Genomic DNA, 13,378 nt, shown 5'->3' with positions numbered 1-13,378 from the left:
TCTGAAATATCAACGATGTATATTTGGAGATGATGCCTCCTTTGAGAATGGCTTTGTAACAGCGGTATTAAAACCACTTGTCATGAATCTGATGGAGAAAAAACTGCCCCGCAAATCCTCTTGAGGTTTTTTAAATCTCATTGATTGAATTATTAAAAAAAATAATCCAGTTTTTAAAAAATGCAACTCAATAACAGAGAAGTAATGGTTGTCTATTCAAAATTTCTAAGTTTCCTGTACTTTTGCAATTAGTTGTATGAGCTCTTTATAGAAAATCCTCAGGGTCTAGGTTTCAAAATTATTTTTATATAGAAATTGTGCCTAGAGCACTTGCAATTTGTGAGGTCATGCTAAGTGATTCATGGCTAATCCTTGGGGATGTATTTGCTGTAGAACAGTTTCAATTAGAAGTTTCATTAAAATCTCAAATAGTGGTCTTTGAGCAATGTGAGGGTTGCTGATGCTCTGTGATTAAATTTTTATACTTGTATCAGGGTTTTTTATGTTAATATAGAGTGTCTATCAAGTCTTCTGGACATCTGAGGTATTTTAAAAGACACTAGTGTCATTTTAGAGAGAAAGAGAGGGAGAGAAAGAAGGTTGCTCTGATGTGTGTATCACATCCCATGAATAAGCAAGGTGGTGCCTCTCATTCTCCATTGCTTTGCACCTCACAAAAGTATTGACATTTATGCAAAAATGTTGCAAAATGAAGTAATATCCCCCAGGCAATTTCAGGTTGAAGCAATATATGATTACTACTGTAGGTTCTACCATTGAGGTTATCTTTTCTCCTAAAAACTTCATCTCAGTTTAACTGTCATAGATTTTCTCCAGTGAGAGGCATCAAACAGATTTGGTTTCTAAGATACCAAAAGATACATCTTCAAATCAACATTTTACAGTTTGTGCAAAAAAAGCTGCACAAAGGAAAATAGTCTTTTGTGAAAATAGCTCTAGCTGTGATTTCTGGGCAAACTGCAGTTTCACCACGTTTGTATTAATATGCTCTTAAAAGTAACCTACCTCTAAAGGAAAGAAGTCGCAACTCTTGGGGTAGTACTGTTTTTTAAAAAACGTCATTAAAGTTGCAGGGAAATTCAGATTAATTTATGCAATGTATTTGTGTGCTTGTGATAATCCATCTTAAATTCAAGGAGTGAGCTCTTAATTCTAAGCCTTGTAATACATTAAACTCTGAAATTCAGGCACTGAGAATATAATAATTTATTAATAGGATAAAATGATCATGAAGCATTAACAGATCTAAATTTTTAATACTCTTATTAGCCTTTGTGCCAGAGATGAATCAGTTGTCTTGATGTATTAATAAAATGATACTGCAGATGTTTGCTCTTTGTAAAAGTGTATTGTAAACTCATCAGAGTAGGTTTATTAAAATACATGATATAAAATACTACTCTGATAACTGTATTAACTTTTAGAGTATAACTTTTTGAAGAAATTGTGAGAAGACAATTTCTGAATCATTCTCAGTCATGACCCATTCACAGATGCTCAATAATTGTTTATGGGAGCACCCTGTTGCAAAACCAGTCTAAGGCTGAGTAGGTGCAAAGCCAGCTGAGACATCTAAAACTTCTTCAGATGACTGTGGAGCTTTACCTAGAATGTAAATTCATGTTTTAGTTATGTAGAATAACATGTGTTTGTTTTATTTGTTATTGCAGTTCTAGAAAGGTTGAAGAGGATGAATATGAAGATGGAACAACTAACCAAAAATGGGTTTTAGCTCCAAAAACACAAGACACAGATGTGACTCTCATCCTAAATAAGCTGTTGAGAGAGTACGACAAAAAGCTACGGCCAGATATTGGAAGTAAGTACTTCTTTCTGCACAGGTGAGGATAAGCTCTCTGGGCACAGAGAAGACATGGTGTATTTTGGATGTGTGCACAAACATCTGGGAAAGCGGAGATAAAGGTTTTTTTGGCTGAAGTTCATTTCCAAGTCACTATTTTAAAAATACTAATTCTCATGAGAAGATCTGGTGATAACTTAGGATCCTAAAATCTGGTTTTCTTGTACAGAGTTTGTGTAGAGAGATAGAAGGGTTAGCTCTAAAGTATTCAGCAGGTCTTTGGCAGAGGAAGGAACATACTTACCTCTTTTGTCATCCAGTCCCTGCATCTGAAAAACTCACACTCTGAGAAGCAAACAAAACCTCAGCATACTAAAAACCAAAAGTATGACACAGCAAGTGAAGAATGTGCATCTACTCTCTTCAAAATGTGATCACAAAAGTTATGTTCCTTAATGCTGAGAAGAAAGCACCAGGATTTACCTGTGTATAGGGCAACTCCAGAGTTTTCTTACCCAAACCATCAGACACTTACAAAAGAAATTTTATAGAATGGAAGAGTCTTGTGGTCAGTACTACTACATTTAAGTATAAAATTTAGATAAGAGCCAGTAGATATCTGCATATAACTACCTTGGGCTATTTTTTGTTTTAATTTGTGTAATGGCATTGTTTATTTTAAACCAGACATGTTTTTTGGTTTGGTTTTTTTTTTTTTTTTTGGTTGTTTGGTTGGTTTGGTTTTGGTTTTTCATTTCTGTTGGTTTGGTTGGTTTGGTTGATTTTTTTTCTTTTTTAATGTTTCACCTTTTTTAGTTATGCCCTGTTTGCCTGGTTTGCAAAATGGCTGTAGCACAACTGTTGCTCAGCTTATTCGTAGCAAGTTTGCATGACAGAAATCAGAGAGCATTTGTCATTTATATTTACTGCACCTTGCATGTACTTCAGAATGCACTGAGAATGGAGAATACTCAAAACAATCACATAATATAATTTGCTTTTCCTAAATTTTTGCAAAGGTTAGAGGGAGAATTCCTATCACTGATTATGAGTGAATCTATTGTTAGTTGATAGCACATGTATTGATACACTTTCTAGATGATCCCTTTGGATCAGTTTAGAGGGAAGTGAGAGCCATCTGTATGCATTCACCATTACTGTTGTAAGTGTCTCATAGCTACACAATAATACAACAATTGCAGAAAAAAAGACCATGTTGTGTTATGAAAGAAAGTGTATGTTTGGTTCTTTTTCATAGCCATTGCTTTGATTTTGCCATAGAATTTACAAAAATTATATTTGGTACATGTTTCTGTTTTTATCACAAAGTGACATTTATTTCTCTACTTAGTTTGTCATACTGGATTCAGCTGATCTTTAATATCTAATGGAGAAATGCTTTAATGCACTTTCCCACCCATATCAACATCTGGAAGACAGTCTCAGACAAAATATTTTATTTATTTTGTACACCACGTCCTCAGATCACTGACTTAAGGCAGAGGAAATTACATTATGCCTATGTGGGGCAAAGTAATCATTCAAAGTCCCCATGTCAGTTGCCATAAAATCAGTAGAGGTCAGACATATCTTACAGCACTGGAAAGTCATTTTTATCAAAATAATTCCTTTTGTCTCTCCACAAGATTTTGTAAATCCTGTTTTAGAGAAAGGAGTTAAATTACACAGCTCCTCACATATCAGAGATTTTACAGTTCTCAGCTACATCTATTTCTATCAAGCGTCTTGGTCCTAGGCTATTTTTCTCTTTGATAGCAATCTGGCTATTTCAGAACTTGAGCTGAGTGTTGTTCGTATGCTCGAGTAGTTCACCTCTGCTTCCTTCCCTGGTTCCTCTTTTCACCTCTCCTACCAGTGATGCAGATAAATAACACTGCCCTTTTGAAGCTGGGAAGCTGTTGCATTAGGCAAGGGGAACACAAGGGGAATACTAGAGAATCGGGTACTGCATCTAACTTCCCTGAATTGCTGGCTGGTGCAGCACACACAAGTGATCTTCCTTTCCATCTGGGAGACGGTTGTTCTCCGAACAGGATAGTTGACGTGTCCTGGCAACTGAACTGTGTTCCTGCCCTGAAGGTCCCAATATTAATATAAATAATTGAAAGCATAATATGTATCAGTTAGAGCACCAGGAAAAAAAGTAGTGAACCAGGTAACTTAGGCATATGATAAGAAAATTCATGTTTTGAAATTTATAGGAAGCATGGAAAGAAACAGTGGAAGAAGTGAGAAGTAATTCTCGGAATCAAGCAGTCAATAAAAGATACCGAGGGTTAAATCTAGGACTAACATGCAGTCAGCTACTCCTTAGTGCCTTTACATTTCCATGGTGCTGCCTGGAAGCAAATCAGCTGTCCCACAGGACAGGGGCACTCACTGTTTCATGCCACACTGCACTTTACTCAGCTTTCCAATCCTTTATTTCAAAACCACTGTTTCTGACAGTGGATAGCTTTAGCAATGGTCCTGAAGAAATGATTGTTGTCCTGAATGCAGTCAGAAAAGCCTAGGAAATATGAACTTCTTTGTACTTTCAAAGGTTGGGATTGCAATTTTTAGATCACTTGGGAACGCACTTTGCAAGCCAAAGGCCATGGAGAGAAGGGGAAGACTGAGGCAAATGGAAGGTACTGAAGTGCATGCTGGCCTAGGCAGTGACTTCGCTGCGGTTTTTCATCCTTCCCAGGGCAGCTGATGTTTTGGCTAACTCAGATATGTCCAGGTACTACCTGGCACTGTACAGGCACATTCTGAGTGCCTCCTTGCCGTAGACTTCAGCAATCACCTCCAGCCCAGCAGTACAGCCATCAGTGAATAAACTCCTGTGCACATTTAACTACTCTCTTTCCTCCTCCCTCACCCAAAAATATCTATACCACTGTTAAGAGTGTGTAGGTCACTGGTAGGCCAGGATTTACTCTCTTTTTTTTTTATGTTGGTCTATACTTAACCTCAGTTTTCATGTAAATGACTGTTGTGCAGATAACGTGCACAATCTACACTCAGCAGTTCAGGCATCACTTGCAAGGTTCCAAGCCAGGATTTTTAGAGAGTGGATTGAACAACCTAAATATTAGGCAAAACAGTTAACCTGTAAAGGCTATTATCAGTGTGCTACCTTAACGGGACCTGTCTAGCTAAAAGGGGCCTTTGATCTTTGGAAACAAAGCAGTGTTCTACCAGCAGGGGAATGCCTGAATGCATCCCCTGTGGCCACACACTTGGCAGAGTTCCTGTCTCCATAAATATGGCTTGTGAGGGTTTTCATTTCATTGGTGTCACCTGGCAGATTTCCATTATACCACAAAAAATACACACCTTTTGGAATCGAAAAAAAAAAAAAAAAGAAAGAAAGGAAATAAAAGAAAGCATCTCATACTGAACAGCTAATACCAGTGTACTGATTAGATCAAAAAGAAAAGTTTTTTATGATGTGAAGCATCTTTTTCACTGATTTTTTTTTTTTTTTTTTTTTACCAGCTACAATTATAGATCTGAGAATCTCAGGTCTGTTGCATGGTATAAAAGGCACCAATCCCACATAACAACTAAACCCATTCAGAACTGTAAAGGTCTTAACATCTCTTCCATAGGCAGGTATTCTCTATTTTGTTCCAAAGTGCTTTGAAGTGAAGACCTGTTCAATGGATATGCATAATTTTCTAAGTCCAGTAAGGCTTGCTATGCTGCAAGCATGTTTTTTTCCTCCATGTCACATTGATTTAAGTCCTAACATTTAGTAGGACCAAGTTCTGCCCCTGAAATTTTACTTCCTTATTATTAATAAAATAAAAATATTAGAAATATTAGGAAAAGCAACAGAGCACAACGTAGAATGATGGTAATTACAGCTAAAAAAATCTCAGTCTCATTTAGGTTCTACTGATAAACCAGATTTTTGTCATTGTTCTTTTTTTGATTGACTGATTTAAAATTAAATTTCCAAGAAAAAAAAAATCACACAAGCAAACAAAACCAACCAAACAAAAGAAAACTCATAAATGAAGCAAAATGCAGGTAAATTAAATACCACGTAACAAAACGTATTTCCTTCGAAGTCAATTTACTTTAATGAAACCTTCCTTTTCACCTTCCTTAATGGACAGCTTAGTCTACAATGGAGTTCTGTAAAATAAATCTACCTTCAGAACCCGTTTCAACCTGAACTTCCCATGGAATGTAAGTTACCTTAAATAGAAAACTTGTAACAGTGAAAGAAAGTGTAGCAGTGAAAGAAAGTGAAAAGTTTGCTAGTCAGGTTCCCTGAGTGAGCTTACATGTGGAATATGCTACTTTTTTATTTCATTGTGAATATCACCTTACCCGTCAAAAAGATTAGTATGTGAGAGGTTTCTGAAATGTGCCATTAGTAGTGGGAGGAAAAAAGTCTCACCCTAGATTAAGCTTAGAACTGCAGAGTAGTAAGGTAATTTGTGTTGCATGTTTGCATCTTCTGTTTCTCGAATGTCTAATTACATTAAGGAAGGCTCTGAAATGCGCATGTTGAAAAAAACTTCATCAACTTGTGTTCTGAGGTACTTTCACCACTAATACCTGCTTTTCCTTCCTTTTTTCTCAATTATCCTTCAGCAACTCATGGTTTCCTCTTGGATCCTCTAAAATAATTTGATCCTTACAGCCTCTGGTGGTACCCTGTATTTATTGTTTATTTATAAGCCCAAATAAATTCACTTTGAAATATGTAATATTCTGATTGCACCAGTTCTAGCTGTCTTGAGAATCAAGCTGGTTTTCCTTGCTCCCCAAGTATCTTTGTAACTATTAGCCATATTTCTGAAGATGAGAACAGTCTCAGAAATCGCTGTGCAGCTCTCAGTAACCTGAGTAGTTTTTCATACGTGTAGCTGGTAGGAATAAATGGGCTCATTTGTATCAGCAAACATGGAAGACTAATTTCTGTCTGATGTGCTTTACTGTGCTGGTTTGGTAGCATTTAACAGCAGTTCTCTTTTAAGGCAGGTTAAAGTTTTCTCTGTAACTAGTTTAACCAGTTTCTCAGTGTATGCAAGGAGCAAATCTGTTGGGTGAGTGGGCAAAACTTTTATTCTGTTGCTTTTTAAAGGAGATGTTCTTTTTCAAGCACAATCCTATTGAAAACCTTGAGTTCTGAAGCAGTACCATAATCTTTCTTCTGCCTGACCCGCTTTCCTAGCATGCCACACAGAAAAGAACTCTGAAGTGCACCACAGGCTATTACCACAGAGGCTGTCGAGTTATTTTTGCTAGCTGCTGATTGCCACACCTGATGCTCTTTAAATTAGCTCCAGCTAGGTTTCCCCATATGTGGTGACAGAGGGTTTCTTATTGCCTGACAGATCAAAATATTTCCTAGATGATAGTGCAGAGAAAGCTGTAAACTGTCATACCAGGTCAAATTACTACTTTCTGCTGTAAGTCTTCTTTTGTGCTGGTCTACAAGAGACGGTGTCAGGCATCTTATAACATGAAGTAGTGAGAGAGACATTCATCACTTCAGGATTGATTATAGACAGTGGTATTTAAAGAGCTAACTAGCGTGTAAAGGTAGTACATGGGAAAGAGATAGGGAGTAAATTCTGTTTGTGCTATGGCAGCACTCAGGAGAGGAAAGCCATAGGCCTGGATCCAAATTCTATAGTACTGGGCACTGTAGAACATTGTGGTTATTAGTCTAATTTAGGTTTATATGGAAGGAGAAACTTGAATAGCCCATTGTTGAGGACCCAAAATGCTGTGGCTAAGACTTAGTCAGGAAATAGGGCTGAATATAGTGAGAGCTCAGGAGCTGAAAAAGATCATAACAAAAAAATCAGAAATGCTTTCATTGTTCTCATTGATACTTCTCTTCCTTTTTCTTTTCTTTGGGGGGGGGGGGGGTGAGGGAGGAGTGAGTGGTATGAAATGGATTGTCTTTGTTTCAGAAAACTTTTGCTCTGATTCAGCCACCAAACTGGAAATCCATTAACTGTCCATTTCCATGAGTAAAAGAGTAAATATGGACTATTTTAGTGCCAGTCATTTCCCATGCATTATATGTAAGTACACCTATGTAAGAGGAGGAATATTCTTGAGGAAAGCATTGCTATTCAATGAAAATGAGAATGATCCCTGTTATATGTGGGAGGATAGAAGGGATTTCTGGATTGTCTGCAGGAGTTCTAATTCTCCAGCATCTTTAGTAATTGACGCTTTCTTCTGCAGATTTTGTCATAAACATTTCTAGAATATTAACAGCAAGGTTAGCAAGTGAGGGGTAAATTACTCTGTGAACACTCCAAAATCCCAGATTTTTGTTTTTGTGATCCATATTTGAGTTTTAAAATAATACATAAATAAGTAGGTTGGTTGCACATAGTTCTCGTTTGGTGCCAGTACAGTGCATCAAACATAGGCTCTTTCAAAATCTGGCATGGGAACAGCTCTGATTAGGACAGGATCCTGACAGTGAGTTTTTTCATGCCTACATTCTGCTTTTCTAATCGTTTAATCATGGAAGTGAGCAGAGATGAATTTCTGACTTGGCTTTCTGACCTGCTTTAGTTCACCGTTTTTCAGCTGTCAGGGGAAACACCCTACTTTTTATTCATACTTCTCTCAGGTAAATCTTTCAATGCGTCATACTAAAAGAATAAGTAGAGAAATTTTAGTCCAATGCAATGAGTCTAAAGCCCTTCAATTTGATGTTTCTGCATGAAAAAGCCCCCAAACCCCCAAGCAACCCAGTTTAATTTTTCTTATTATTTAACAGGGTTTTTGTTTGGGATTTTTTTCCTCTTTTTTAGATCACCTGATGTAAATTCAGTGCTGGAAAGCAACACTTGAATTTTGCAGCTTTCAGTATGTCAATATATAGAACTATTTTAGTATTCAAATGCTGTTTTTCTGAAACTGCTCTCATAATTTAACTCAAGTAATACAATTCCTTGCATATAAAAATGCTCTTTTGTCTAATTTCTAATGAACTACTTGTATGTATGTGATACTTGTGTCTTGTATGTAGTCTGTTGGCTGACAAAGAGGTACTGGTTTAGTGTTGGAGAAAGAAGCTTTTTACCCAAGTACTTAACAGTAAAGACTCTTAAAATACAACCTTCCCTTTGTGAATGTAAATAATTAATTTACACAGCTCTTATTTAGAGTTTTATTTCCTATCAGTGATTACTTGCTGAAATTACTCAATACAAACTCAGATGGAATATTTTTCTTGAATGACATTGTAGGCAGGGAAGTTTGGTTGGCAGTTAATGTTTGCCAAACTCTTAATCCAAACTGTCAGACCCAAAGCTATATGTAGCAGCTGTTAGCTCTTATTCTCTCTTCTTTTCTATAACTTCACCTAAGAAATCTGAGAAGAGGTTGGAAGTATAGCATACAGACTTCCAGAACGCCATAAGCTGAAAGTTAAGTAAGAGTCAGGGAAAGTCTGAGATCCTAATTACATAAGAAAATCCTTCTCTCCTCTCTCCTTCCTTCTCTGATTACCCAGACTATGCTGGCATTAAAGAGGTTTCTGAGCAAGTATTTGTAAACTGGACAGATGTACAGTGTTAGAGTTGCTGTTTCGAGGTTGTGCCACAGACTAATTATTCTGTTATCTTGAAATAGGGAAAACTTTCTGCACATATTATTTTAAATCTTTTTGCTCATTTTTGCAACTGTATAGTTTTCTTATAACTGTTATTGTTCATCCAGACTGTGGTTGCTATCTTGCTAAACTTTGCAGGAACAAATTCAATTATTGGTCAGTCTTATGATATCACATAGGAACTCCCCCCTCCAACGAATGTAAGTAAAACAAAATGGAAACTTTAGGGATTGACTGAAAAACAAGCCTAACCATTAAGATCTACAGTTTTCATTCCACAACATAATACTGGAAAAATTGCAGCTTGTGCATTAGGAAAAGGTGAAAATGAAAGTGCTGAAGGTTGATTGATAGTGATGGTGGGAAATGAAGATAAAAAGTGATTTGTAGTTAATTGAGGGAGTAATTTATGTGCACACTGTCATTCATACTCCTGGACAAAATGGCAACCAAACCTGGCATGTGAAAAAATGTCCTTTTTGGAGGACTGTGTTCTCATCCTGGTATTGCTGTTATCTGAACTTTCTTTAAAGTCTGCATCCAATTTTTGATTATCCTTTTGATTTTCATTTTCAGTCCCATTTTGGTAGTTTGAAACTAAACATGGGGATGACAGTTCTGTTAGGGTTTCTTTGTGTGTAACAAGTGGAGAACTTTAACCTCTATCTGTTTTCAAGTCCATTCTGTTCCATGCAGGAAGAATGAGGTTTTTTAATTTTCCTCACTGATATCTTCATAGCATCATAGAATAGAATCATAGAATCATTTAGGTTGGAAAAGACTCTTAAGATCTTTGAGTCTGAACATTAACCTAACACTCCTAAGTCCACCACTAAACTATGTCCTTAAGTGCCACATCTACACATCTTTTAAATACTCCAGGGATGGTGACTTACACTTCTTGTTACCATGTCTTTCTTCAGATGTGGTAATCTGTTGTAAAATAGAGGTGTTTCAGCTGACAACAGTTAGCCTTGAGAAGTGAGTTGTTAGTATAGCAGTCTGTTTTACACGAATAACTAGGTAAATAGATCTCGCCTATAAGGACATGTAGGAAAATTTTAATAGTCATAATCACTAATGCAAAGTAAAAATTAACACTACAGTCACTATTACTACAGTTACTGATAACTGTGTAACGATTTATTACAGCTTTATCCCAATTTAAAGTTAGCAATTTATGTGCTAATGAGATAATGTAAAATATCATTATAGAGTAATTTCAAAAAATATCTCATTACCATAGAACCAATCTTGTTAGTCCTTTGCATTCAGAAGTCTTGTGGAACTTGGGCAGAGTTTAAGTGGCTGTGTAGTTCTGAAAGAGAGATGATACTGTGTTTGCTATGTGGTTGTGTGCCTTCTAAAAAATCTAGTGCTAATTGCTTTGCTTCTATAAATATGTGTGTATTGATCCATAACGTTTTTACTACTGCTGTTTTGCATAAAACCGGTATAAACCTGGGAGTTGGTTGAACAGTGTAAGAAAGGTTAACTCTCAACAAAACATAATTTTCATTTTATTTTAAAATTTATGAGAGCTCAGTTTGATCTACTCTGTTTAATTGAGCTTCTAAAAAATATTTCTCAATATTAAAATTTTAAAAATATTTCTGAATATTTATGACTTGTGCAGGAACATGAATGTTATTTGGACAGACTTCAAATGTGGAGGAAGCTTTCTGAAGGAAGCAAAGTGGTTTCATTCATTAAATAAGCATCAATTCTGAATAGTGAAGATCTATCAAAAATTAAAAGATATTTTAAAAGGACATGTTAATTTAGAGTACTAAATAAGCATAATAAAATGACCGAACTTATTGCACATTTTTTCCCTACATGACATGAAATTGTATAACAATCCCTTTTTTGATTTTCTCAGGAGTCTTTTAAAATTCTCCTGATTTATCTGTCAAGTTTTTTACATACATGATCAACTTACGTATGTCCAAGAGCAAAGTCTTCATGGAATTTAATGAGATTCAAGCTCAGGTACTGTTTATTTCACCAGTGTAAATCTATAAAGCAGGACTAAACAAATCCTACAGTTTTCTTGCATGTGTATTTATGATCAGAGCATTGTTCTAGGCATTTCTGTGTCTTGCTGTCCAGACATACCTGACCTTGCTTTACTCTAACTGTATAGGTGTTCACCTGTCTTCTTATGTGAGCTTTGCAAGCAGTGTTGAACTCCTGACTCCTATGGCCAAGTGTGTTTTGAACTGTCTAAAGTTTGTAGGCAACTTTCATTCAGTAGTGCCTTTGCAATGTGAAGCTTCCAAGGCTAACTGGTATATTAACACTGCCTCTCTCAAAGCCAGGACATTTGGATCAGATGACCTTAGTTTTTTTGGCAGATATTTTGATTGGCTTTACAACTCCACTCCTCAATCAAAATCAACATGTTTAAAGATTAGATGACAGTTATAAGCAGTTAGCTTACCTTAGATAGCACTGTGTAGCAGCATAACACTGCAGTTACTTGGACGTGTTTATATTGTCTTTTAGGGAAAGTTACTGCCTTATATTAAAGACTATTTCAGAGAACTTTGAGAAAGTTAGTACGTTTGTTAACAACCTTTAATTGCTTTCCTGCATGTTGTATATACATGGTTCAGCCAGTACTTTTTCTAAGTTTCTGACAGCTCTTTAGAACTATCTTTGGCGTATGCCAGTATTAAAATGGTACTGGAGCTGAGTATCTATTTGTGATCTTATTGCCAACTTTTACCGAGGTATTAACACTGTTGTTTTTCAATCAACAAGACTGTGAGGATTTTTCTAGTGCAAGAAAAAAGGCTCCATCTGCAGCTCAACAACTCCATGTGTGACTTGAATTCCTTCATGAACTGAGCAGTCACAAATTCATGTAGGATACAGAAAAACTGAGCAGGCATTGAAATAGCAGAATCATAGAAGGGGTGAGGTTGGAAGGGAACACAGTAGGTCGTCTGGTCCAGTCTCCCTGGTAATGTAGCTATTTATGTCTTTCCATGAAACTCAGTTTATTTTGAAGATTGTTAGAGGGTGAGTTTTTTTCTAAGAAGAAACGATAACTTTAAGAGTCAGTTATTTTCTTTGTTATAATGCATTTAGGAGGAAGTAATCTTGAAATCTTTGCCTCATTATGGTTAGTATTTTGAATTAAAATCTGATGATAACAAATCTAATATTTATACTTGATGATCCTCCCAGTTTATATCTGTTTATATCCATGAAAGACCACATGCAACAAGAACTATACTCTTTTGTATTTTCTTTCAAAACCTGAACACGTATTTACCATACAATCAAATTACACTTCTATTTTTGACCTCTGCCTAGGAAAACAAAATAATTCAAAGAAACTTTCAGTCTTTTTGTTGTTTTTGTTGTTGTTGTTGTAATAGTATGATAGTTTACCTGTATTTATTTTTTAATTTACTTTCAATTTGAATTTCACCATTAATGTCTGAGGCTAGGCACTGATTTAATTTGACAGAAGTGACTGTTTATTAGTTTTCTTCTGTTTCAAGATTAGACCTTTACTGTGAGTAAGATCAAATTCTCTTTGGCATTAACAAGCAGTGCTTTATTTTTTTTTTTTTTGCACAATAAGAGAATTTGGCCTGGCATATTAAGGAAAAATTATCATCTCATAATCTATTTATATACTTAACTGCAATGATTAAACAAAAACAGATTCCAAGCACTGTGTTCTGGTCCTGAATTTTGTCCATGGTCCTGCCAAGATTCAAGTGCATGCCAATTTGCATCACTAAGTCTAGTGCCATTAACATTCACCAGAACTCCTTAGCTTTTAACTTCCAGCTAGATAGGTGCATAAACCCTAAAAAGATTAGAGCTCTTTATTCCATGTATTCTATCTCTGTGAAAGAGCTAGCTGTAGTTCCCCGCTATTACCAATTCCTATGTAATGACATTTATTACTGCATTTTGAGGCAAGT

General features: G+C 36.0%; 1 protein-coding gene across 1 annotated transcript in view; it reads left to right on the top strand.

Annotated features, from left to right (window-relative positions):
* Positions 1 to 13,378, top strand: part of GABRG3 (gamma-aminobutyric acid type A receptor subunit gamma3) — a 318,560-nt gene that overhangs the window by 1,782 nt on the left and 303,400 nt on the right. The window contains exon 2 of the mRNA XM_051806917.1: positions 1,692 to 1,840. Within this exon, the coding sequence (XP_051662877.1) occupies positions 1,692 to 1,840 (149 nt within the window). The remainder of the gene's footprint in view (positions 1 to 1,691; positions 1,841 to 13,378) is intronic.

This window comes from Manacus candei, unplaced genomic scaffold (genome assembly GCF_025592945.1).
Source record: "Manacus candei isolate 608988 ecotype Guabito, Panama unplaced genomic scaffold, ASM2559294v1 h1tg000069l, whole genome shotgun sequence".
Lineage (NCBI taxonomy): Eukaryota > Metazoa > Chordata > Aves > Passeriformes > Pipridae > Manacus > Manacus candei.
Note: the sequence above shows the minus strand (reverse complement) of the source record. Positions and strands in the feature narration are given on the sequence as shown.